Source organism: Podarcis raffonei, chromosome 9 (genome assembly GCF_027172205.1).
Source record: "Podarcis raffonei isolate rPodRaf1 chromosome 9, rPodRaf1.pri, whole genome shotgun sequence".
Classification (NCBI taxonomy): domain Eukaryota; kingdom Metazoa; phylum Chordata; class Lepidosauria; order Squamata; family Lacertidae; genus Podarcis; species Podarcis raffonei.
In genome coordinates this window covers 6656389-6683765 of record NC_070610.1, presented here as the reverse complement: position 1 = coordinate 6683765, position 27377 = coordinate 6656389, and the positions used below count along the sequence as shown (strand labels likewise).

General features: G+C 46.2%; 1 protein-coding gene across 4 annotated transcripts in view; it reads left to right on the top strand.

Annotated features, from left to right (window-relative positions):
• The window catches only part of CCDC33 (coiled-coil domain containing 33), a 157133-nt gene that overhangs the window by 5521 nt on the left and 124235 nt on the right, over positions 1 to 27377 (top strand). For all 4 annotated transcript variants that reach the window (XM_053403599.1, XM_053403600.1, XM_053403601.1 and 1 more), the window contains one exon: positions 9674 to 9831. In XM_053403599.1, the coding sequence (XP_053259574.1) occupies positions 9674 to 9831 (158 nt within the window). The remainder of the gene's footprint in view (positions 1 to 9673; positions 9832 to 27377) is intronic.

The window sequence follows — 27377 nt, the reverse complement described above, 5'->3', positions numbered from 1 at the left end:
GATTTTAGAATGAATTGATTTTAGAATGTATTTTAATTAATTGATTGTGATTTTATGTAAACTGTGTTACTTTTATTGTTGTTAGCCGCTCTGAGCCCGGCTTCAGTTGGGGAGGGAGGGATATAAATAAAATATTATTATTATTATTATTATTATTATTATTATTATTATTATTAGGACATAAGGACAGCCTGCTGGATCGGACCAATGGCCCATCTAGGTCATCATCCTGTTCTCACAGTAGCCAAGCAGGTGCCCTTTTGGGCAGTGGCGGAGCTTCATGCTCTGTCACCAGGGAGCGGAGAGCAGGCAGGGCATGGCTGGTGCACACCCTGGGGGTGTGGCGCGCTGTCCACTGGGGCATGGCACCAGGATTGCGCTGCCAGGGGCAGTCCGCTCCCCCCGCCCCCTCTTCCTCCGCCAGTGCCTTTGGGGAACCTACATGCTGAACATAAGCACAAGAGCTCCCCTCTCCATCCTTTCCACCAACTGACATTCAGAAGCATTGCTGCCCTCGACTGTGGAGGCAGAGGAGAGCCAACCTGGCCACCAGCCGCTGAGAACCCTCTCCTCCTCCATGAATCTAACACTCTTTTAAAGCCATCTCGGTCAGTGGTCATTGGTCATTGCTTCCCCCTGTGGGAGGGAGTTCCCTAGCTGAACTATGCGTTGTGTGAAAAAGTACTTTCTTTTGTCTGCCTTGAACCTTCTAACATTCGGCTTCAATTAGATGCCCACTGGCTTTTGGAGAGTCAGTGCTAGACGGTGCTAGAATGTTAGACTATGACTTGGGAGGTAAAGGTAAAGGGACCCCTGACCATTAGGTCCAGCCGTGGCCGACTCTGGGGTTGCGGCGCTCATCTCGCTTTATTGGCCGAGGGAGCCGGCGTACAGCTTCCAGGTCATGTGGCCAGCATGACTAAGCCGCTTCTGGTGAATCAGAGCAGCGCACGGAAACGCCGTCTACCTTCCCGCCGGAGCGGTACCTATTTATCTAGCTGCACTTTGACGTGCTTTCAAACTGCTAGGTTGGCAGGAGGAGGGACCAAGCAACGGGAGCTCACACCATCGCGGGGATTTGAACCGCCGACCTTCTGATTGGCAGGCCCTAGGCTCTGTGGTTTAACCCACAGCACCACCTGCGTCCCGTGACTTGGGAAACGCGGGTTCAAATCCCTACTCAGCCATGAAGCTCACTAGGTAGTAGCCTTGGACCAGTCCTGAGAGTAACCTTGGTGTGAGTAGGGGAGATTTGCAAGGCAAAGTTTTGTCCCCATTGTTATTTAACATCTATTTGAAGATGTTGGGAGGGAGCACTTATTTGTGGTTTGGGAACATGGTGCTACTAGCACACTGGTGAATGTTCTGGCATTTTATGAGGTGGTGGGAGTGCTTTTTTGGGGGGGTACTCAAGTGTACGCAATACTGGCACCTCTTTTTTGTTAAAACGTGTAGCACTTACAGTACTGTAACAACTTAATGGTGAGTACAGGCACCTATGTTTCTAGACAAAAAGCACTGGATGGTGGTATATAAATAATTTTAGAAATGATAGATAGATAGATAGATAGATAGATAGATGATAGATAGATAGATAGATAGATAGATAGATAGATAGATAGATGATAGATAGACAGACAGACAGATAGATGATAGAGATTACAGAGTTGCTTTGCCAGATAATGAGCTGAGCTCAGAGCCACATATTCACCATTGCAGTTCAATTGGGTCAACTGTGTTTCACTTAGAACAGTGGTTCCCAAACTTTTTTTGGCCCCCTTCCTCTTGGTTCCATAAGTTCATCCCCAAAGCCCCCTATCGTATAAAAAGCATTATTCAGAATAAGCTAGGGTTGCCATATTTCAAAAAGTAAAATTCCTGACACCTGCAACGTTATTGGGCTTTTTAAGCAAGGCCCCAGAATTGTTGAGCTTTTTTGTGGAAACCTCAAATGCGGGTGGCGCTGTGGGTTAAACCACAGAGCCTAGGACTTGCCAATCAGAAGGTTGGCGGTTCGAATCCCCGCGATGGACTGAGCTCCCGTTGCTCGGTCCCTGCTCCTGCCAACCTAGCAGTTCAAAAGCACGAAGTGCAAGTAGATAAATAGGTACTGCTCCAGCGGGAAGGTAAACGGCGCTTCTGAGCGCTGCTCTGGTTCGCCAGAAGCAACTTAGTCATGCTGGCCAAATGACCCGGAAGCTGTGCGCTGGCTCCCTCAGCCAGTAAAGCGAGATGAGCGCCACAACCCCAGAGATATCTGTGACTGGACCTAACGATCAGGGGTCCCTTTACCTTTACCTTTAAGGTAAAGGTAAAGGTACCCCTGCCCGTACGGGCCAGTCTTGACAGACTCTAGGGTTGTGCGCCCATCTCACTCAAGAGGCCGGGGCCCAGCGCTGTCCGAAGACACTTCCGGGTCACGTGGCCAGCGTGACAAGCTGCATCTGGCGAGCCAGAGCCGCACACGGAAACGCCGTTTTACCTTCCCGCTAGTAAGCGGTCCCTATTTATCTACTTGCACCCGGGGGTGCTTTCGAACTGCTAGGTTGGCAGGCGCTGGGACCGAACAACAGGAGCGCACCCCGCCGCGGGGATTTGAACCGCCGACCTTTCGATCGGCAAGCCCTAGGCGCTGAGGCTTTTACCCACAGCGCCACCCGCGTCCCGGTCTTTACCTTTACCTTTACCTTTACCTTTACCTTTCCCAAAAAATAGTGAATTTAAGCTTTTGGGGCTATTTCTGCTGCTTTTTCCATTGCTCTGCCATACATCCAGGTTTTCCCTGACATATTGCCAATGTGGACATTTTTCTAAAACCCAATTCAAACTATTTAGTTTAACTAATTCATGAAGGTGGATGAGTGTGATCCAGCGATGCCAGCTTTTCAAAACCTGATAGTCGTTTACACCTACAGTGCCCTACTGCTGCCCCCTTGCCTCTTAGTGCCCCCCCCCTCACAGGTTATTCCACCGCTCACTTTGGGAACCACTGACTTAGGAGGAAATGTAGCAAAGCCACCTTCTGCAGACTCCTGCGAAATAGAGCATTGACTTTACCAGCTCTCGCCAGGGCTCATCCAGACTTCCACTTGTCCTTGGCTCCAGGAGATTTTCCGCTTCTTCCATGCTTTTCAGGCACGAGTCTGAGCAGTTTTTCATTTGGCCTTCAGATTTCCCTGGGGAAGCGCACTGTTTACCACTGAATCAAAAGAGACATCAATCCGCAGAAAAACCGATTGACGTTTGGTCCGATTCAGTGGTAAATGGTGGGTTTTCCCTTGGGAAAGCAGTGGGACGTGTCGGTGAGCCCACAGTGTCGCAATGTTAATTGTCCATTTTTAGGTCTATCCCTCCCTCCCCACTGGCCCATCTTTAATATTTCTGACTTCCTTACCCAATAGCACTCCTCTGCACATTTCAGTTTTGGGAACTGCTATTTTTCTTTTTATCTTTTACTTATTCCCCACCCCCACCCCCAACACAAATAGGATCTCAGACATTTTTTAAAAACCACATAGCTATTAATCACAGAACTTGGAATAATGGTTGTTACGGGGCAGCTGGTGCGGATGATCCAACATCCTGGAAACCGACGGCCTCCCCTAGTGACTCACTGGAGTTGTCAGCAAGCTTTGCTCAAGAATGAGGCAACTGGTAAGAATTTGCAAAGGAATAAGGAACAAGCACCAAGGAGGAGAGCAGTGAGGGCAGGGCTTGCAGTCTCATACATGTCTACTCAGGCTGTAGGGATCGGGCAAGAAATTCAAGTCATTTTGCATTTTATTCATTTATAAAAGGATGGATGGGTGGATAATATAGATATAAGCCACCATCTCATAAAATATCAGGGCAATATATACTCATAACACTAAAACTCATAGACAGCCAATGAAGCTGAATGTTGGAAGATTCAGGACTAAGCCACTGAGCCTAGGGCTTGCTGATCAGAAGGTCGGCGGTTCGAATCCCTTCGACGGGGTGAGCTCCCGTTGCTCGGTCCCTGCTCCTGCCAACTTAGCAGTTCGAAAGCACGTCAAAGTGCAAGTAGATAAATAGGCACCGCTCCAGCGGGAAGGTAAACGGCGTTTCCGTGCACTGCTCTGGTTTTGCCAGAAGCGGCTTAGTCATGCTGGCCACATGACCCGGAAAAACTGTCTGCGGACAAACGTCAGCTCCCTCGGCCAGTAAAGCGAGATGAGCGCCGCAACCCCAGAGTCTTTCGCAACTGGACTTAACTGTCAGGGGTCCTTTACCTTTAAAGAAAGGACACACAGTTAAACTGTGGAACTCACTCCAACCGGAGGCAGCGATGGCCACCTACTTGAATGGCTTTTAAAGAGGATTAGACAAATTCTTGGAAGAGAGGGCTATGGATGGCTACTACCCATGTCCTGCCTCTACGGTCTGAGACAGAAATGATTCTGAATCCCAGTTCCTTGAAACCTCAGGAGTGGTGAGTTGCTCTTGTGCTCAAATCCTGCTTCTGGGATTCCCACAGGGATCTGGTCAGCCACTGGACTACTGGAGGGTGACTTTGGGACTGATTCCAGGTGTTCCAACCAGGATGTTCTGCAGAGGCAGGAACCTCCAACATTTCTCCGATGAAAATAGGGACGTCCCATTCCATAATGATCATTTTACTATTTATACCCCACACATCTTACTGGGTTACCCCAGCCACTCTGGGCGGCTTCCAACATATATAAAAACATAATAAAACATTAAACATTTTAAAAAACCTTCCCTATACAGGATTGCCTTCAGACGGCTCAGGAGTTGGATAACTCCATACCCTCCAACATTTCTCCATTGAAAATAGGAGCGTTTCTTTTCTTTTCTTTTTTTTTGTAGGAACTGCATCTGGAATATTTATTAAATTTTCCAATTTTTTAAACAAACAAACAAACAAAACAAACAGAAACATTAAACACAGGCATAAAATTCATAAACCATACTTTTAAATAACAAATTTCTCAGACCTCCTCATACTTCTCCTTCTTGTATCCCAATTAAGATTATTTGTTCAGCAAATCCTTCATTTAAAGCATTACAGCTTATAACATTACCTTATTTTTCAAACCCTTTCTTTTCCCCATCTATGTTCTTATATATTATTGCAGCTAGAAACCTCTCAATTTCAATCCAACACCATCTAACTTTCTTAAATTTTACAATGTTTCTGTAAATAGTCCTTAAATTTTTTCCAATCTTCTTCTGCCGACTCTTCTCCCTGGTCACGGATTCTGCTCGTCAATTCTGCCAGTCCCATACAGTCGATCATTTTCATCTGCCATTCTTCCAGAGTGGGTAGATCTTGCGTCTTCCAATACTTTGCGATGAGTATCCTTGCTGCTGTTGTAGCATACATAAAAAAAGTTCTGTCCTTCTTTGGCACCACTTGGCCGACCATGCCCAAGAGAAAGGCCTCTGGTTTCTTCAAGAAGGTATATTTAAATACCTTTTTCAATTCATTATATATCATTTCCCAGAAAGCCTTAATCTTTGGGCACGTCCACCAAAGGTGAAAGAATGTACCTTCAGTCTCTTTACATTTCCAACATTTATTATCGGGCAAATGATAGATTTTTGCAAGCTTGACTGGGGTCATGTACCACCTGTATATCATTTTCATAATATTCTCTCTTAAGGCATTGCATGCCGTGAATTTAATCCCGGTGGTCCACAACTGTTCCCAGTCAGCAAACATAATATTATGTCCAACGTCTTGTGCCCATTTAATCATTACAGATTTAACCGTCTCATCCTGAGTATTCCATTTCAGCAGCAAGTTATACATTTTTGACAAGGTCTTAGTTTTGGATTCTAGCAATTCTGTTTCCAATTTTGATTTTTCCACCTGGAAACCAACTTTCTTGTCCAAATTATAAACCTCCATTATTTGGTAATAATGAAGCCAATCTCGCACTTTATCTTTCAATTTCTCAAAACTCTGCAATTTCAATCTGTCCCTGCGTTTCTACCCCCATTGTCCAGCCCAAACACTGAGGTCCAGTGCTGAGGGCCTTCTGGTGGTTCCCTCACTGCAAGAAGTGAGGTTACAGGGAACCAGGCAGAGGGCCTTCTTGGTAGTGGCGCCTCCCACTAGTGGAACACCCTCCCAGCAGATGTCAAGGCAATAAACAACTATTTTACTTTTAAAAGACAACTGAAGACAACAGGATTCCCTGTTTAGGGAATGATGCTGTATTATTTTTAATATTCAGTTGGAAGTCACCCAGAGTGGCTGGGGAAACCCAGCCAGATGGTTGGGGTATAAATAAATTATTATTATTATTATTATTATTATTATTATTATTATTATTATTATTATCATTTATTACACCTGGACTGACATTTGACCATTTGGACTGTCTGACTACTCTCTAGGGTTGCCCTTTTAGGGCACTATTAGGACTTACCTCTGGGTATGTCCTGGGGTTCAAGACACTTGCTTTTGCACAGTAGCTTGGAGGTTCAGGGCCTCTTCCTGTTTTGCCTGGCAAAGGCAGCCGCCCTGCTTTGTGTGCTGTCACGGTCCGGTTGTTCTGGCGCCGCAATCTTTGCATGCTACTTGCAGATGGGCAGGCAGATGCACCAAGTTGCTGAGGGAGGCGTTTTCCTAAGCCGGGGGCTGGCACTGGCAGTGCGGCCTTGGGGTTCATCCGTTGGCGAGATCACGTTTGTGATATGTGACATGTGCTTTTCTTTCTTTCCTTTTAACAGAGCGGGGGGGGGGGACATTCCAGGCTCATTGTAAAAGAGAGCAGCCCTCTTTCTTGTGTCCCGGAGGGCAGATTTAATTGCATTAAGACATTGCTGAACTGGTCAAATGAAATAAAGCAGAAACTAAAGGGCACTTTCTGTAGAATCAAGAATGCCCTCCGTGGACTAGCCTGCTTATTACCCGCACTGTAGCACCAGACAAAGCGGCGCTTTGTCCTGGATCTTAGGCAAGTATTTGAGTTTTGCCTAGGTGAAGTCAAGCAGCAGAGCAGCCATCAGGGATCTGCATCACTGGGCAGCTACCAAGGCTCAAACGCTAGTGGAGGGGGGCAGAGGTGCCAACTTCAATAAAATATGGGGAGGGGGGTCAGGTAAGCCCTACCCTGCATAATCAAACACATGACATGTTGCACACACGCCAGTTGAATGGCAATGCCCATTAACGGGGGGGGGGGGCGCGGTGGCACCATCAGATATTTTATTAAAGGTAAAGGGACCCCTGACCATTAGGTCCAGTCGTGGCTGACTTTGGGGTTGCGGCGCTCATCTCGCTTTACTGGCCGAGGGAGCTGGGGTACAGCTTCCGGGTCATGTGGCCAGCATGACTAAGCCGCTTCTGGTGAACCAGAGCAGCACATGGAAATGCCATTTACCTTCCCGCCAGAGTGGTACCTATTTATCTACTTGCACTTTGACGTGCTTTCAAACTGCTAGGTGGGCAGGAGCAGGGACTGAGCAACGGGAGCTCACCCTGTTGCGGGGATTCGAACCGCCGACCATCTGATCGGCAAGTCCTAGGCTCTGTGGCTTAACCCACAGCGCCACCCGCCTCCAGATATTTTATTGGGAGGGGCCAAAGACCCCTTGGGCCCTCGGAGTTTAAAGGTCAGCACCAACACTTTCAATTGTGCTCGGAAACGTACTGGAAGCCAGTGTAGGTCTTTCAAGACCAGTGTTATATGGTCTCGGCGGCCACTCCCAGTCTCCAGTCTAGCTGCCGCATTCTGGATTAGTTGTAGTTTCCAGGTCACCTTCAAAGGTAGCCCCACATAGAGTGCATTGCAGTAGTCCAAGTGAGAGATAACTAGAGCATGTGCTACTCTGGCGAGGCAGTCTGTGGGCAGATAGGGTTTCAGCCTGTGTACCAGATGGAGCTGGTAGACAGCTGCCCTGGACACAGAATTGACCTGCGCCTCCATGGACAGCTGTGAGTCCAGAATGACTCCCAGGCTGCGCTCCTGGTCCTTCAGAGGCACAGTTACCCCATTCAGGACCAGGGAGTCCTCCAGTGCTTCCACAGTTTCCACAGTTGGAGACAGGAATGTTTCTGAATACTAGTTGCTGGAAACCGCAGGAGCAGAGAGAACTCTGGTGCTTGTGTCTTGCTTGTGGGTTTCCCACAGGCAAGTGTTCAGGCAGACAACGAGAACAGGATGCTGGGCTGGATGGGTCCTTGGCCTGATCCAGCAGACCCTTATTATGTTCTTAAAACGCCTTCACGAAAAGGACCTCTCCCCAGATTTCTTTGCCCTTATTATCACTTGAGCCTTGCATCCGCTGAGGTGTGTAACAACCTTTCTCTCTCTCCTCCTCCTCCCCCCCCCCCCCCGCCGACCTGCAAGGTTTTGATTGGTGGGGGTGCAGGTGGCATCTCTGCGTGCTCCAAAGAACTTCTGGCTCTTTGAATTAGAGGAGGAAGGCTTTGCAAGGCTCTTGGGATGTTGCTTGTCGATGAAGCCAGATGAGGTGCTAATGAAAAGATGATTGAAAGGGTCTTCTGCTGCTTTTCATTTGCAAGTCAAGGAGGCCAGAGATTTAACTCTTGCTTCTGCTGTCCTCTGGTATATTTGCACAGAGGCCCTTTAGGGGTTTTGTTGCCAAAGCAGGTCTTAAGATGAAGCGAGATTGAGCCATTAATGCCTTCAACACATCCTTTCTGCCCCAATTTCCAACCAGAATTGGCTCCAAAAGCCACATGTTATTAGCAGTCAAAAGCCTGGATGGCAAACCCTTTTTCTGTCTGAGTGGTGCGTGAGGGCATTGGGTATGTAGAGCCTGGTAAAGAGACTTTTTATCTTTTCCATTCCTCATCAGGCTTGGTTTCCAGACCCTTGAACATCTTGGTTGCCCTCCTGTGCACATGTTCCAACTTGTCAACATCCTTCTTACATTTTGGTGCCCAAAACTGGACACAGTATTCCAAGCGTGGTCTGACCGAGGCAGAATAGAGTGGTTCTTTTACCTCCCTTGATCTATACTTCTGTTGATGCGGCCCAGAAGTGCATTCTCTTTTTTTTTGCTGCTGCATCAGACTTTTGAGTCATTCAGGGGCGTAGCGAGGGGTGGGTGGTGGGTGTGGTCCGCCCTGGATGTCCCCACTGAAGGGGTGACAAAATGGTGGGTGGCACTCACCGCAGGCCTGCAGCACGCCCAAGCCACACCTCTCTCCTGGGAGTGACGCGGTGGCTTGAGCGCTCGCAGGCTCCGCAATGCCCCAAACAGTCTGCCCGTTGCCTCCCCCTTAGCTGTAGGGTGGCTGAGTGGGAGGAGGCAGGCAGAGCGTTCTGCCCTGGCTTGCTCCATCCCGCAGGTGGCTGGCCCCGCCCCCGGGTGCAGGGCATTCACGCCGCCCCAGGCGCCCAATCGACTTGCTCCGCTGCTGGACTCATGTTAAGCTTGTGGTCCACTAAGACCCCTAGATGCTTTTCACACGTACCGCTGGCAAGCCAGGTGTCCCCCATCTTATATTTGTGCAGCTGGTTATTCCTGTTTAAGTACAGAACCTTACATTTGTTCCTATTGAAATTCATTCTGTTAGTTTGGGCCCAGTTCTCCAGTCTGAGTTCCAGAGTTTAACTACCAGCTGCTTTGCTTCCACATTCTGCAGCGGATGTCGTCGGACAAACCTCCGTTCTGCTGAGTTGGTGTTTCTTCTGCTTCCCCATGGCAGGTGAAGGAGGATCCTGCAGAGCCAGGAACGCTGACTTCCAGACCCAACGCCTTGCACTTGGCTAATCCTGAGATGGAATCCGTTGAGGTCACGCTGCATGGGGCCAGCAATCTTCCCTCGACCAAGAAGGGCAACGTACCCAATCCCTATGTCATCGTGTGAGTATCTTTTCTGACTCTATCTTTTGCTGTTTTCTTGAGTGCAAGGAGATTATGTCAATTTGGGGAGACGTGTCATGGTCACAGGAAGTGCTTTTTTCTAAAAAAAAAATGTTTAGGGGTACTCTCATTTTGGCTGCTCCTTGCACCCTCCCTCACAACCCCCAGACGAGGGACTTGAGGCGGTGCTAAGAGGACGGGTGGGCCCCTGGCAATGGCGATGATGGGGTCGGCTTGAGCGAGGAGGGGCAAGCACTCACTGGCTGTCTCTAGCCCAGCAAGAGGAAGAAGGGGAGCAGCACCGTGGCCGCCCCAGACTCCCCTCCCCAGGCACTGGCATGGAGGATGACAGAGCTCCAGTCTGCGCTGCTACTGCAGAGGCAGCTGGCATGTCGGTCCATCGGTCAGTCAGTTGGGGCTGTTAGAATTCCTGCTCCGTGATTGCAGTCATAGGATTGTTATCTATCACATGACAGTGTATGTTTTGACTCCACAGAGTGGGACGTGATGGAGACAGGATGTTTGCGTTACTGTGTTCCGTGAAGTGAGACTATTGTCCTTTGTTTTTTCTCTTTGCTGTCTGATGCTAGAGAGAGGGAGCTATGTTGCAGTGCTCCGTGTGTGTTTATATGTAAATAAAGTAGATTAGCCAAAATGCTGAGTTGCTGAGGTCTGTCACGAAAAGCTGTGAAGACTCTGCGGATCTCTATGTGTGCCGGTGTCTGTTGGCATCGGTCGCTGTGATGTTCGGGCAGAAGAAAGCTTTTGAAGCTCCCGAGCGATCGACCAGGAGGGAGGGAACATGCCTGTCGGGCATGTGTCTCTGCCAGGGTCCTACTCGAGAGTAGGACGAGCTCCTGACAGGGGCAGCACAAAATGTTTAGGGGTACACGTCCCCCTGCGTCCCGTCCCCCCAGAGAAAAAGCACTGGTCGCAGGAAAGTTTCCCTGGGTTAGGAGTGTACTGCTTCACAGAAGACCTGTGTCAGGAGTGGAGAACCATTGTATGAATGTCGTTGCTTATGTAGCCGCAATGGCACCACCTGCGTACAAGAGTGAGGCAACAGCAGGCTAAAGGGGAGAGAAAGGAGACTGGGTGAGAGGGGAAATGAAATGGAGGTACCTTGGAAAAGGGCTGCAACATTTTGCTGCAGTTCCCACTTGTAAATAAACTGATGAAGAAGACGGAAGGAGTAGAGGCAATTGTGACACACAAACCACCCACTCTACTCTTTGAATTCAAATACTTACTTCTGTAGGTGATTGCATCCTTCACCACAGGCTTGTGATATCTTCTACAGTTGGTGGGTGAGAGACCAAGGCAGCGCTTCCAGCATTTTAAACTTTGAGTGGAATAAATAAAACAGAGCGGCATCTTGACGCCCTGAGTTATCCAGCCTTGTGTATAATAGATGCAACCTGGGACTCAATTAAAGGCCTCTGACTTTGGTATGGCAGACTAATTGAAAGGGCATCACTGAGTTGTTTTGAATTCTGAGTGTCTGAATCAAGAGCAGGGTTTTTTATTATTATTACTAAAAAAGAGGCTTGGAATATAGAATCCCCCTGCTGCAAGGGAAGCAAAGGTGCTCACGATGTGCTTAGTGTCTTGGCAAACAAGGTTTGATGTTTGGGGGAGGAACGTTGGTTTAGCATCCCTGAATCTCAGGTCTCGGCACTGGGAGGCACAGCTGTGCATATTCCATAATTCCGACACCAAACCTTGCAAACACAGAATTTGGCATTTGGTGCTGAGCTCCTGACAGTTGCAGTTTGCATTTCTGGACTTTAACCCTGCATTTAAAAGAGGCTATTAAGAATTAAAGGCCAACCACTATGTGGCTCTATATGCTCCATGAACATGTCAGTTTTAAAATAAAGATGGGATCGTATTATTTTATTTGTTTAAATAAAATAATCCACAAGTTGCATTCCGCCGCTCAGTTGATCATCTGCACCAGAGTTCTTAACCCTTTTCTGAATGAAGGGGGTGGGAATAAATAAGAGCTGGCCAAACAAGGATATCTGCTAGCCCTACTCACTCAATGTACTTACATTTCTATTTCATAAAATGTATATACCACTTGATTGTAAAAAAGAAAAAACCCTCAAAGTGGTTTACAAAAAAAGAGAAAGCAATAAAATCACCAATAAGAAAAATTAACAATAATTAACAATAATTTGTTTAACAATAATTTGTTTAACAATAAAATTATTAATTAACAATAATTTTATTGTTAATTTAAATTAACAATAATTTTAGACTTACAGAAAGTTAAAATTACAGACTAAAAACAGATTAAAACTTGCATCAACTTTCCTTTTTAAAAAAAATTTCCTTTTTTAACAGAGTAATAATAATACAAATAGAAATTTGCACCCACCCCTGAGACCATTATTTATCATAATTATCCAACTTTCCAAAAAATTTACCCTTCTTCAGATGGCATGACCCCTTTCTGCTTTAACAATACAAATACCACAAATACCGCCCATATTTCCTCAAAGTCATTTCTCTTCCATATTTCCCTTCTTACTTTGATAGCGCACGTTAATTTATCATTAATTGCTATATCCCATACTTCTTTATACCACTCTTCTGTTTGAAATCCTCCTTGCTTTTCCCATTTCCTAGCTATGATCATTCTTGCCGCTGTCAGCAAGTAAAACTTGCATCAACTTTCTAAGCATCTGGGTAGGCTTATCTAAAAAGGAATGTTTTTAGCAGGCGCCAAAAAGTGTACCTTGAAAGCTGGTGTCAATAGGCAGGGAGTTCCAAAGTGTAGGCGCTGCCACACTAGATATTTCTTACAAATGTGGCCGGGGTATTAAGTGGCACCCGTTAACTGTGCCAGTTCTGCTGTTCAAAGCAATCAGATGGGCATATATGGGATAAGGCAATCTCGTAGGTTATAAACCAATGGATCCTGAACAGTACAGTAACTGCATCTCTCCTCTCTGGGAAAAAGATCTAGTGGCAGCACTAGAGTTGGAGTCCAGAATGAGCAAAAGGGCCCCAAACACAGCAGGGCTGTCTTACCGCGTTTTGAAATGAATGGAGTAAGACAGAAAGCCTTTCTAAAATGCATTAAACCCAGAGCAGGGATAGGCAAATCTGTCAGCTTTTGTTCTTCATTTTTACAGTTCTCCACATCAGACTTTGCGGAAAGTCAGCAGGAATTTACAGTGCATTTCTACTAATGTACACATTTTGTGTGCAATTTCCCCCTTAACATACAGAGTTGTTTTCCTGCAAAGCAATTTCTCCCAATAGAATGCATTTTTGAATGCATGCTGCTTTCACAGCTATCTGCTTTTGATGTACCCTTTGCCCTCGCACAAGCATATCATTTGTAGACTTTACTTTTGCCTTGAAAAATCTGGAAGAGTGCCATCTGGCTGTGCTGTGCTTTGCTTTGCGTATTGTTTTGGAAAGGGTGAATTCTGAAGGCAAACCCAATCAAATTCTTTTCCCTCTCCCTAATCCGTAGTCTAAGATGACCAAATCGTACCCCTTCAACTTGACAATGTGCATGGATTATTCTAAGCAAAGGTTGGCCCATTTCCAGATATAGATCTGCTTGTTGATTTGCTGCCCATTTCTGCTGAGGTTTTCTATAAATTAGTTCTGATGGGAGGGAGAGCAGCATGTTTCTCCAGGGCAGGCTCAAGCTGCCATGCCATGCTGGGGGAAGGGAAGGGGCTGCCAGTCACAGGTGCCCATTGTTGATTGGCAGGGTTTTCTCTGTGCGCACGCCAAGCTCGCCCTACAAGCCCCTGCCCACCCAGTGCTGTGTATAAGGTTTTTTCCTGCATAATAGAACTCCATGCAAATAAGCTGAAAGGCATGCTTGTGGATACATTGCCCTCCCCGTATTATAAAAAGATTGGAAAGCTGGACAATTTTTAAAATGTATTTATTAAACAGTGTTGATAAAATGTTTACAAATATACCACACTCCACCACACAAATCCCACCCATGCAAATTGAAGCATAGCTGAAAAGAACAAGGTGCCTGTGAAAGGCAAGTACAGAAGGAAGAGCAAAAGGAGGACCCCTGTTATCTTCTGAGTAAAGGTAAAGGTAAAGGGACCCCTGGCTATTAGGTCCAGTCGTGGCCGACTCTGGGGTTGCGGCGCTCATCTCGCTTTATTGGCCGAGGGAGCCAGCGTACGGCCATGTGGCTAGCATGGTCATGTGGTCATGTGGTCATGTGGCTAGCATGACTAAGCCGCTTCTGGTGAACCAGAGCAGTGCACGGAAACGGCGTTTACCTTCCCTCCGGAGCAGTACCTATTTATCTACTTGCACTTTGACGTGCTTTTGAACTGCTAGGTTGGCAGGAGCAGGGACTGAGCAACGGGAGCTCACCCCGTCACAGGGATTCGAACCACCGACCTTCTGATCGGCAAGTCCTAGGCTCTGTGGTTTAACCCACAGTGCCACCCGCATCCCTATCTTCTGAGTATAAAATCATAGAGTTGGAAGGGATCCCAAGGGTCATCTAGTCCAACCCCCTGCAAGGCAGGAAACGCAGCTGACAAATCTGTTATATGTGGCCCACTCCTACTTCTCGTAAGATTCCATCAACGGTGTCTCTGAAAAATCTTACACATCACTTGGGAAGACAGGCGAACTAATGCCAGTGTACTGGATGAAGCAAAGATCACCAGTGTGGAAGCAATGATTCTTCAACATCAACTTCGTTGGATTGGTCACGTTGTGTGGATGCCTGATTATCGTCTTCCAAAGCAACTACTCTATTCCAAACTTAAAAATGGAAAGCGTAATGTTGGTGGTCAACAAAAGAGGTTTAAAGACTGTCTCAAGGCATATCTTAAAAAATGTAGTATAAACACTGACAACTGGGAAACACTGGCCTGCGAGCGCTCCAGTTGGAGAACAGCCTTTACCAAAGGTGTCATGGACTTTGAAGACACTCGAACTCAGAACGCAAGGGAGAAATGTGCTAAGAGGAAGGCACGCTTGGCAAATCCGCACCGTGATCAACTCCTGCCCGGGAACCAATGTCCCCACTGAGGAAGGACGTGTGGGTCCTGAATTGGCCTCCACAGTCACTTATGGACTCATTGTTAAAACCGTGTTTATGGAAGACAATTTTACTTGGCTATGAGGGATCGCCAAAGAAGAAGAAGAAGAAGAAGAAGAAGAAGAAGAAGAAGAAGAAGAAGTGGCCCATCCGACAAAGTCAGATTTAGGGGAGCACAACTGGTTTGGTTACACTGGGAACAAAGCCTTGGGGACGTCGCTGAAATTTGAGGCTCCAAGATCCGCCACGGCATCCAACCTCTGCTTGAAAACCTCCAAGGAAGGAGAGGCCACCCCCCTTTTTAAGGAGACACCACTGAGCCTAGGGAGGAAGAGGAGGGAGCTGAGAGGCAGGGCAACTGCCCAGTCTGCTTCTAACTAAGAAGGCAGGCAGGCAGGCGGTGGCCCAGTGGAAGTCTCACTGAGGGTGGCAGGAACCTCCCCATTCATCCAAATGAAGCAGCCTCCAGAGGCTGTTGAAACTTTTTTATGAAAGCAGTTGGATGTGGGTCTGTGAGGATTTCAGACTATAGGGCTGTGACCAGCTTCTTTTGCCAGTAATAATTCAAAGGAGATAGTGTGGTTGCCCCCAGCTGACTCAGAATGCACACATTTCCCCCAGCCCTTCCCCTGCCCAACCTCTCCTCTCCAGAAGATCCCTTTATGCTGTAATTAAGCCCAAATGTTCCCCTCTGTGGGCTTTTGCCATGAGCCAGGAAGGAGGTGAGAGAAGACAAGTTCCTTCCTCCATTAGCTTCTGCTGGAGCCAAAATTAGCTACCCTGGAAAACACTGGTCTCTTGGGCCTTTGTGTTTTCCACCCATTCACAAGATGGATGGATGCAAAGACTTTTCATGGTCAAATGCAGATCTTGTGAGAATACGGTCTGCTCCTTGGTGCAAGTGGCTCACGGCTGGTTTCATCTCCAGAAGGTGGCTTTTGAATGGCTGCTGCCGAGTCACGGCACCATACGTTTCTGTCTATCTCTTTCCCCTGCCTGGGGGCAGGAAAGAGGGGTGTGTTCTTTCTCACGCTGAGAAGAATCGCCTATCACGACCTATCCTGAACACTGCTGGGGAATGCAGCCAGGGAGGTCAACAGGAGATCAAGCCGGGTGCCTGGGAGACTGGCCAGTTTCTCCTGATAAAGCCTTGATAAAGGCTTGATTCCCGACAGTCACTAGACCAGTTCCCCGCAAGCAGGATTCAAGCACAAGAGCCCTCTCTCCTCCTGTGGCTTCCAGCCACTGGTATTCAGAAGCACAGCCGCCTCTTGACCATGGAGGCAGAGCACAACCATCTTGGCCATGCATAGCCTTTTTCTTCATGGTTGTCCCATCCTCCTTCAAGACCATCTAGGTTGCTAGCCTTCACCGCCTCCTGTGGGAGGAGAGTTCCATAGTTTAACTATGTGCTGCCTGAAGAAGGACTTTCTTTTAGCTCTCATGACTCTTCCAATCTTCAACTTCATTAGATGTCCTCTAATTCTAGTGTTACAACGCTGAGCAGTTGTGTATCTCTGGGTCCTGGAAGAAAGGTGCTTTTTCAGGATCCTAGGAAGCTACCCTAAAAAGGAAGCATCTTAAAAAGTAGAGACATCACCTTGGCAACAAAGGTCCGTATAGTTAAAGCTATGGTTTTCCCAGTAGTGATGTATGGAAGTGAGAGCTGGACCATCAAGAAGGCTGATCGCCAAAGAATTGATGCTTTTGAATTCTGGTGCTGGAGGAGACTCTTGAGAGTCCCATGGACTACAAGAAGATCAAACCTATCCATTCTGAAGGAAATCAGCCCTGAGTGCTCACTGGAAGGACAGATCCTGACTCCAATACTTTGGCCACCTCATGAGAAGAGAAGACTCCCTGGAAAAGACCCTGATGTTGGGAAAGATGGAGGGCACAAGGAGAAGGGGATGACAGAGGCCGAGATGGTTGGACAGTGTTCTCAAAGCTACAAACATGAGTTTGACCAAACTGTGGGAGGCAGTGGAAGACAGGAGTGCCTGCCGTGCTCTGGTCCATGGGGTCACAAAGAGTCGGACACGACTAAACAACTAAACAACAACAACAGGAAGCTGCCTTATACTGAGTCAGGTCACTGGTCCATGTTGCTCAGTGTGGACGATACCCAGAGATGCTGGAGGTGTCACCTGGGACCTGCTGCTTCCATGACAAATGCTCTGCCAGTGAGCTGTGGGTGGGGGTGTCGTCTATGGGCCATGACTCCATCTTTTCCACATCCTTTGCGTCTCCATATTTTACCATTTATATTGTTATGGCATTTCTGTCTGAAGCCGTACTGGAAAAACATTTGAACAAGAATCACAGGAAATGCCTGGGTGAAAAGGCAGGGAGTCTTTCTCAACCCTGGACCCGCCTGGAGGCAGGAGTGACATTCAAAGCAGCAAGAAAGCAACAATGTGTGAGATTAAAACCAAGAATGCTTCAGAGCTCATTCTCTCTCCCCCCCTCAATTATTGACCCTCCCCTCTCCAAGCCTCAACAACACACACAGTCTAGGAGGAGCCGTCCGTGCATTTGCTGTGCCAAAGACCCAGATGAAAGTGAGATGAAATTGCTGTGATTCAGGCTGCTGCCTGCCGTGGACTTTAGAGGTCAGCGCTGTTAGATCAGAATCTGCAAGAGGCTGATCTAGTCTAGCGTCTTCCGCACCAAACCAAGATCCCTCATGTGGCCACAAGGCATGCCCATGTTACATGCCACCCCAATCTCCAACTGGGGAGAGAGTCTAGGGGTTCCTGCACTTGCCCAGAGTTCAGTTTCCTTGGAATGAAGGACAGTGGAGTCTCTTTAGGATAGATGGATTTCTCAGAGGATGTAGGGGCTCAAATTTCCTCCTACGGGAAATGCAATCCCGCCGCTAAGACCAGTGTTTCATGCACCCCAACCTCTGAGTGGTGAGCAATTCCAGTGTTTCCAGCACTTATGCAGGGTTCAGTATCCTTGGAATGAAGGTCAGAATGTGGTGTATTTAGGATACAGTGGTACCTCGGGTTAAGTACTTAATTCGTTCAAGAGGTCCATTCTTAACCTGAAACTGTTCTTAACCTGAAGCACCACTTTAGCTAATGGGGCCTCCTGCTGCCGCCGCGCTGCCGGAGCACGATTTCTGTTCTCATCCTGAAGCAAAGTTCTTAACCCAAAGCACTATTTCTGGGTTAGCAGAGTCTGTAACCTGAGGTGTATGTAACCTGAAGCGTCTGTAACCCGAGGTAACACTGTACATGGTTTTACACTATTGTATTTTAATATTCTGTTGGAAGCCGCCCAGAGTGGGCGGGGTATAAATAAATTATTATTATTATTATTATTATTATTATTATTATTATTATTATTTCACACATCTATACAACCCAAGCATAAGTTGGAGGGACCACAGCATTAACACCCCAACAGATCTTGCTTCTCCTTGTCTTGCTTCCAGCTCAGCCCTCACACACCACACTGGCTTTCATTCTCCTACCTAGCAGCTAGGTGGAGGAAAGGCCCTTCGTTAGCATGGAGGGTCCTATCACTTAGTTGCAGCTCCTGTAGCCTGGCTCCTTCTTTTGGGGTGCTGAGGAGGACACTTAGCTGATGAGAACCACCTACGGTCATTGGCCTACAAAGAGACTTGCCCGACCAGTTTGGCAATAGAATCCTACTTCAGATTCTAATCCTCACTGGGTATAGGACCCACAAAGATTGGAAGGGACGCAGAGCATCATCTAGGCTGCCCCCCGAAACCCACAATACCCTGGTTAGGAAGTCAGATGCTTAAAGTCCTGCTGTACCAGATCAGTGGAATGGCCTGATCCAGCAGACCCTTTTGGTGTTCTGATGCTATGACATGCAAAACACTACTAAACCTTAGGTTACATAAATACAATCCTGGTAACAACACACACAACGTAACAGGCTGTTTTTGACTGTGTAACTTCTATTTCAAACACAATTCAACATATAATATCTCACAAAGTGTAATTCCATAGACCAATGTATTATGCAAACAGAACATCTCAAGAGAAATTAAAGTCCAATGGATGGTCAGGAGATCAAGTCCATTTGGTTCCTAAATTGGCATATTGGCAACAACAATGACAGTTTTTGACCAATATTGACAAATTGACAAACAGGAGCAACTGTGGGTGGAGGATATTTGCATATCTCACAAATTAGACCTGCCCCGTGCACCAGGTGTCTGAGTAGCCATGGTGAGGAGAACTGAGGCAGAAAGATATATAGGCTTTTGTTTGCAGGAATGCTGCCTTGATCGCTGAGAGTGGCATAAAGAGGACTGGGCAGTGTTGAGATCCAGGCAGACCTTGGCCTAAGAGGAGCCCGTAATGAGTCTGTTGCTAGGCAGAGGGAAAGCTGCATCCATTATGCAATGTGAATTAGCAAAAGATACAAATGAGAGGGAGGCTTGGGCACGTTGTCAATCAAAGGCTAATTTGCACATGAATGGCACTTCCCCCCTGGTATCAAAATAGCTCTTTTTGAAATGTGAGGTGTTTGGTTTTTTAAAACAAACAAACAAACACAACAAATCCCACCTTTATTGGGGTGGGGAGCCCCCAGTAAAACACTAACTGTGAATCCTTAAAAACATTTGCTTAAAAAAACAAAAACAAAACCCTAATATTAAAGGAATAAACACAGCAGATGAGCGCAATTAAAGAGCCAATAGAAACCATTTGAATATCAAAAAGCATGGCCACTGGTCCCATCACCTCCTGGCAAATAGAAGGGGAAGAAATGGAGGCAGTGAGAGATTTTACTTTCTTGGGCTCCATGATCACTGCAGATGGTGGCAGCAGCCACAAAATTAAAAGACGCCTTCTTCTTGGGAGAAAAGCAATGACAAACCTAGACAGCATCTTAAAAAGCAGAGACATCACCTTGCCAACAAAGGTCCATATAGTAAAAGCTATGGTTTTCCCAGTAGTGATGTATGGAAGTGAGAGCTGGTCCATAAAGAAGGCTGATCGCCGAAGAATTGATGCATTTGAATTATGGTGCTGGAGGAGACTCTTGAGAGTCCCATGGACTACAAGAAGATCAAACCTATCCATTCTGAAGGAAATCAAGCCCTGAGTGCTCGCTGGAAGGACAGATCCTGAAGCTGAGGCTCCAAGACTTTGGCTACCTCATGAGAAGAGAAGACTCCCTGGAAAAGACCCTGATGCTGGGAAAGATGGAGGGCACAAGGAGAAGGGGACGACAGAGGACGAGATGGTTGGATAGTGTTCTCGAAGCTACCAGCATGAGTTTCACCAAACTGTGGGAGGCAGTGGAAGACAGGAGTGCCTGGCGTGCTCTGGTCCAGGGGGTTACGAAGAGTCGTACACAACTAAACGACTAAACAACAACAACAACAAGAGTTGGAGAAAGTTCAGAAAGAGCAGCCAAAATGATCCAGGGTTGGAGTGACTGCCCTGTGAAAGAAGGTTGCAGCATTTGGGACTGTTTTGTTTAGAGAAAGGCAAGGAAGAGGCAACATGATAGACATTTATAAGATTATGCCTGATGTGGAGAAAGTGGACAGAGAAAATCCCCCCCCCCATAACACTAGAAAATGTGGGTATCCCATGAAGCTGAATGTCGGAAGATTCAAGACAGATAAAAACAAGTCCTTCTTCACGCAGCATGGAATTGAACTATGGAACTCACTCCCACAGGAGGCAGGGAGGGCTCTTGTGCTGAGGTCCTGCTTGCAGGTTTCCCACTGGGACATCTGGTTGGCCACTGTGAGAACAGGATGCAGACCTAGGTGGGCCACTGGACTGATTCAGCAGGCTCTTCTGATTTTACATTCTGTCTGGTATTTGTTGCATACAGCACGGTTTCCTCCCCCCCCCCCTTTTCTTTTTAGAATACCGTATTTTTCGCTCTATAAGACGCACCAGACCACAAGACGCGCCTAGTTTTTGGAGGAGGAAAACAAGAAAAAAAATATTCTGAATCTCAAAACCAGAACAGCAAGAGGGATCGCTGCGCAGTGAAAGCAGCAATTCCTCTTGCTCTTATGGCTTCTGGGATAGCTGCGCAGCCTGCATTCGCTCCATCAGACACACACACATTTCCCCTTACTTTTTAGGAGGGAAAAAGTGAGTCTTATAGAGCAAAAAATACGGTATATCTTTATTGATTTAAAATACTATCATACTACAAATAGTTACAACAGAATTTCACACGGAAATGAAAAGGGAATAACAAGAATAAAAATAAAAAGCAAAGAAGATTAACATTAAAATAAAAGAATATTGGTTGCATTATCATATCTTGACCAATAATGTCTTCTAGAAAAAAAACTTCCAATCATTCTCGTTGTACTTTTTCTAATATCTTGATTTTATTGCACAGTTTATTTTATAGCTTTTTCTGCATATTCTTCTAAGATATTTTTCCAATTATTTATTATACACAAGTATCATTCAATTCTGCCAGGATAGTTACATTTTTACAGTGTGATCTTATATACTCCTTGAATAATATCCATTCTCTATATACTTTTTGATTTAGGGCTCCCCTAACTTTTCCAGTCAGCTTTGCTAAGTGAAAATACTCTACCATGAGTGTTTGCCAATCTATTATTGTTGGTATTTGTCAGGGAACTGACATCAGAGCGAGAGGCGAAGGGGAGGCTCCCAGATGATGCTGGCGAAGGACCCAGCACCAGGAAGAGAAGCAGCCCGGTAGAGGGGGAAGGAAATCAGCGCAACACCAGGGATAAAGGGGGGCAGAGGGGGGAAGCGGAGAGGGAGCTCCGGGACTCTTCACTGGACATCAGTGAGGAGAGCACAGGTCCTCCGCTACCCACGCCCTCCCTGCGCAGAAGACTCCCGTGCAGTGAGAGGAGGAGGAGATTGGGAGTCAAACAGCTTCTATGCTGGAAGAGGTTTAAGAAACGCCCACAGACAGATTCTGCTAGCGACTGAGACAGCTACGCGGAGATGGGCTGTGCAGTCAGAACGGGTTAACAAGGCAATTTAGCCTAGAGAGGCGGCAGTTTACGCACGAGTAAATCATACCCATTACAGTATTGTTTCACATTTCCAACTTCTGGCTACGAATATTCTTGCAGCCATAACTGAGTACATAAACAGTGTTCTTGTGTTTTGCTTTATTTCTGTTGGTAATATTCCTAGAAGGAAAATCTCCGGTCTTTTTTTGATGTTAAGTTTAAATAGTTTTTTTAATTCGTCATATATTCATACAGCACTGTTTCCATTCTGCTACAATCTGTCTTCTGCCAAACACTTGGTCTTGCTGTCCACTGTAGCAAGGACGTTATGTCATGAGTTATATGATTCCACCCCATTAATTTCACTGCAAAGGAAACCCAGTGCAAATGGTGTGTGTGTGTGTGTGTGTGTGTGTGTGTGTGTGTGTGTGTGTGTAATCAATTATGTACCATTTGTGAACTGAAAGCGACAGCAACAGTGAATATTGAACATTAGCAGCTGGATTGATTTCCATTTCAAGCATGGGACATTATCAATGACCATGGGCAATTTCCACTCCTGTTTCTGTTTGGATCAGAATTCTCCAGTTGTTCTACTATCAAACAAAAAGACACATAAACACGTGAATATGTGTGCACAGAGGTAACATTTTCAGGGCAATTTCTCAGGACGGCTCTTACTGCTGTGGTGTCTCTAGCCTTAGGCAAGGGCTTAATTTGTCAAAGCTAAATTTCTGAGCATGGACACTGGTCCAGCCATTCTTTTAGGACTTTCAGAGGTGATGCGGAAGAGATGTCAGGGTCAGTCCAATGCATTCCTCCCCTCCTGCCCCCCCAGTGAAAGTGCTGAAGAAGTCAAAGCTGTAACCATTGAAGCCAAGATATTGTCCCCCAAAGACTCCTGGTTTTCAATTACATTATGTCCCTTTCAATTCCTGCTCCTCTCTAATTTTATTCATCGCTGATGCAAGCGGTCTCAACAGCATTTGGTGGGTTGTAAAAGCCAGCTCTCTGCATCTGTTCATGGCTCGCTGAGAGGAGAAATGAGTTCTGTTCCTCTTGCCGGGTCTGTGGGACTGCAGCGTCTGAGGAATGCCCTAATGACTTCCTATCAAAATGTTTGTAGTAGACAATGGAGGAGGGTAATTATTATTTGAGGAACACAAGTTGGGGAGTGTGCAAGGAATTGTGGGGGGCAGGAGTTCCCCCTTTATAGCTCTGTGGGGTTACAGTACACCATCACTTCTGACACAGGGACTGGACTGAAAACATGTGGGAATGTTCAGGGGTGCAGGAGAGGATATATTGTGAGATTATATCCTAATCCAACTTGTGCTAACAAGTTCCCAAAATATCAGCAGAGTTTATAGACATTCCCCTTTAAGTTCGCAACGGTAACGTGTGCACAGGTTCGCTAGAACCTCTATAATAATTACTCTGGTAATTTCCCCTTTGTTCCCTCTTAAAATACAAGACACAACACAGTCTTTATAAAAGTATAAAAGAGTTTGCTCACGTTCTGTTCACAATATGATCCCAGAAGGCAGACAGGCTTAAAAAGGTAAAATACATTTAGAATCTATCTTGTAGCAAGATAGTCCTTATCTCCTCTCTTGGCTGGGAGCCAAGAGAGCATCCTTAGATGTTTCCTCATGGAAGGAAGATGGCAGAGAGAGAGAGTGACTGCCTGCCCTGTGCTTTTGTCATTACCTGCACAGGTGAGGCCACACCCACCTCTGGTCACATGCGGAGGAAGTCCGTCCCCAGGAAGTTTACCTGCTTGCTAGACAGACATCCCTCCCCATGTTCTAACATGTACACTCTAGGAATGTTGTCATTGACTGCTCCTGTGTTTACATCCCACAAAACATACCATGCTGAACCTGTCTAAGCAGGTGTTGGCATGGCCAGTGTCTGGTTGGGTGACACATATTAAAAGTGGGGGACAAGATGCATTTGCTATGTCTGCTATTAAAATATTTATTTACTATATTTATATAATATTGTTCTCCAAGCAGGATTTCTGTAATGCTCTTTATGTGCAGCTGCCTCTGAAGATGCTTTGAAATCTTCAAATGGGGCAGAATTTGGCCACCCTGGTGTTTGTTTGTTTGTTTGTTTTATTTCATAAAATTTATACACTGCTTGTTCGTTTAAAAACTGATATAAGAAAAAACAACTACACATTTTCCCTTATGGGGTACCCAAGAGCCCATATAGAGTCCTCTTTTTAGGTTCTCTATTGGTAGGAGAAAATAACAGAGGCCAACCAGAGAATATTGAGAAGCAAGGCAGCTAGTAAGCCTGATCTTTATTAATGGTTGCAACAGGGTGCTCCCCCACACGCAGGAGAGAGGAGTAGGACCCAGAGCCATGCACGCAAGCCCTTATATAGACATTTTAAATTGCCCGCCCTGGAGTCCACCCCCAGATACATCATAACTACATCACAGAAAAGGCGGTCTACAACAGAAATCTGAGTGCGTTGTTTATCTCCTATCTGGCAAGTTACCTGATTGCATTATCTGGGTTTGGGCCACTCTTTTGTTATTATAACTACTTAATTCCTGAATCTATGTCACAGGTAACAGGCTCACACTCTGTTCATATCTTGAATGTGCCCTTAAGACAGGATTTGTGAGGAGAGGCAATGGGGAGGTTTCCCACTTTGACCTTGCAGAGAAATATTTGAGGTTGATTTGTTCAGGACCTAACGTGTGGGGTTCCAGACATGTGGTTTATATACACAGTTATGAACATTAAATTGTTTTATATATGACCATAAAATTCTTATAACAAAACCAACCAGCCTCAAAGTGGTTTACAAAATGGGGGGGGGAGGGGTCAGGACATGTAACACCAATTCTACACCATTTATATTGGCTCTGCATGCATTTCTGGGCCTGGCTGAAAATGCTGGTGCTGATCTTTAAAGCCCTAAATGGCTTGGGACTAAGTTACCTAAAGGGCAGCCTCTTGTTGTCTGCTGTGCCCCCTCAAAGGGCTCCACTTCAGAGGTCCTGCTCTCTGGTCACTGGTCAAAACAATCAGGGGTGTAAGGGGGCATTGCTCTCTATTGTGTTTCCGAGCACAATTCAAAGTGTTGGTGCTGACCTTTAAAGCCCTAAATGGCCTCGGGCCAGTATCCCTGAAGGAGCGTCTCCACACCCATCGTCCACTGAGGTCCAGCTCCGAGGGCCTTCTGGCGGTTCCCTCGCTGCGAGAAGCCAAGTTACCGGGAACCAGGCAGAGGGCCTTCTCGGTAGTGGCACCTTCCCTGTGGAACGCCCTCCCACCAGACGTCAAAGAGAACAACAACTACCAGACTTTTAGAAGACATCTGAAGGCAGACCTGTTTAGGGAAGCTTTTAATGTTTGATGTATTACAGTATTTTTATTTTTATTTTGGAAGCCGCCCAGAGTGGCTGGGGAAGCCCAGCCAGATGGGCGGGGTATGAATAATAAATTATTATTATTATTATTATTATTATTATTATTATTATTATTATATTTCCATTCTGCACTGCAGTCATTGACTGCAGCCCTATTTTGCCCTATTTTTGTTCCGATGCCATTCATCGTCTGCCGAAAAGTACTTTATTCATCTTGCTGTCCGTTGGGGCAAAACTATGCAACTTGTTTAAGTAATTATGATGTTGTCATTATGTCATTCCACCCCTTTCATTACAGTGCAAAGGAAACGGGGTGCCACTGTAGGGGACGTGGCCATAATCCATTGTTTGCCATTTGCAGACTGACAACCACAACAACATTAAATACCAATCGTATTCACTGGATTGATTTCCATTCCAGACGTGAGATGAATAAGAGCTTGTCGGCAATTTCTACTCCTAAATTCCCTGACATCCCTTCTAACAAAGCTTGCAGCTGAGAGAGCCTTTGTCATCTCAAAATGCACCACCCTGAGAGCATTTCTTGTTATTTTTACACCATCTTATACATCTTGATTTCCATACGAACGATTTCTATTGCTTAGGTATGCAGCCATCGAATACTGCTTGTGCATGTTGCAAAGACATGCAGAAATGTTGATGTCAGTGCAACTGATCAGTGAGAATGGAATAGCAAGACCCCCCCCCCCTTGCTCCCTCCTGGAGGTGAGGCATGCAAGACCGAGGTGGGGAGGAGCAAATGAAAGGTCCCCCTCCAAACCTTGTTCTAATACTTTAGCTCAGCCACTGCAGAGCAGATGAAAGAAATTCAAGGACCCATTAATGATTGTTTTCCTCTCTCCTTGAGGAACCAGATTGCCATGAAATCTCCCATTTGTCACGGCCATCCATTGTGCTCCTGGAAGTGAGGAGCAGAGTTTGTGCGGAATTGGGGCATCTGGGGAACAATGAGCTTTTGAGGCGCCAGGAGCAGTTGAGCACGTTATCTGCTGCAGAAAGAATAGGGTTCAAATTTACGCAGCAGCTGGGTTGCTTTTCTGCTCCGAGGTTCTGCTGGTCTCAGAAGGCATTTATTATTCACACAATGGCAGCCTTCTGTTGATGGCTTCGACCTTGGCATGCTTGATGAATCATAGAATTGCAGAGTTCTGCAATTCTAGGTTCATCTAGTCCATCCCCTGCAATGCACAAATCACAGCTAAAGCATCTCTGACAGGTGGCCACCTCATCTCTGCTTAAAAACCTCCAACTTCCAAGGGAGCCCATTCCTCTGTCAAATGAATGTCAGAAAGTTCTGATGAGACACCCAGCAATAAAACAGTACAGTGGTACCTCGGGGTTACAGACACTTCAGGTTACAGACTCTGCTAACCCAGAAATAGTACCTCAGGTTAAGAACTTTGCTTCAGGATGAGAACAGAAATCATGCAGCAGCAGCAGCAGGAAGCCCCATTAGCTAAAGTGGTGCTTCAGGTTAAGAACAGTTTCAGGTTAAGAATGGACCTCCAGAATGAATTAAGTTCTTAACCCGAGGTAACACTGTAGTGCTGCGTCTAACCCCACCTTCATTTCCTCAAAAGATTTATTATCCTGTCAGGAGTCTTCAGCACAGGAAACTACCTAGCACTGAGCCAAACCATTGGTCCATCTAGTTCAGTGTTTTCTACACTGACTGGCAACAATTCTCCAGGGTTCCAAATGAGACAGGCTCCCAGCCTGAGCTGGAGATACTGGAAATTGAATTTGGGATATTCAGCATGATGCTCTAACCACTGAGCCACGGTTTCAAGTATGGATTATATCACTTGGGTTTTTATTTTTGCTTTAAAAATAAAATAAAAAGCAAAATGTATCTTTTTACTCTTTCCTTCCACCACAAGAAGGTCGCAAGTCTTGAGACGCAGAAAACATACTTGCTGTTTGTCTGTCTGTCTCAGTATCTCTCTGGAGTGCAGTTTGATGCTAACCAAATGCTACTCCTTGCTCAGTCATGCATGTGTAGCTGCGTGACGTCAAAATGCGCCATTCAATATCCAGCCGCGAAGTGGCAGGCAAAAGTAGGTCACTGTGGCAGGAGAGCTAGAGAGGTTTGGACTTGTTGTGACTGCCAGGAGAAAGC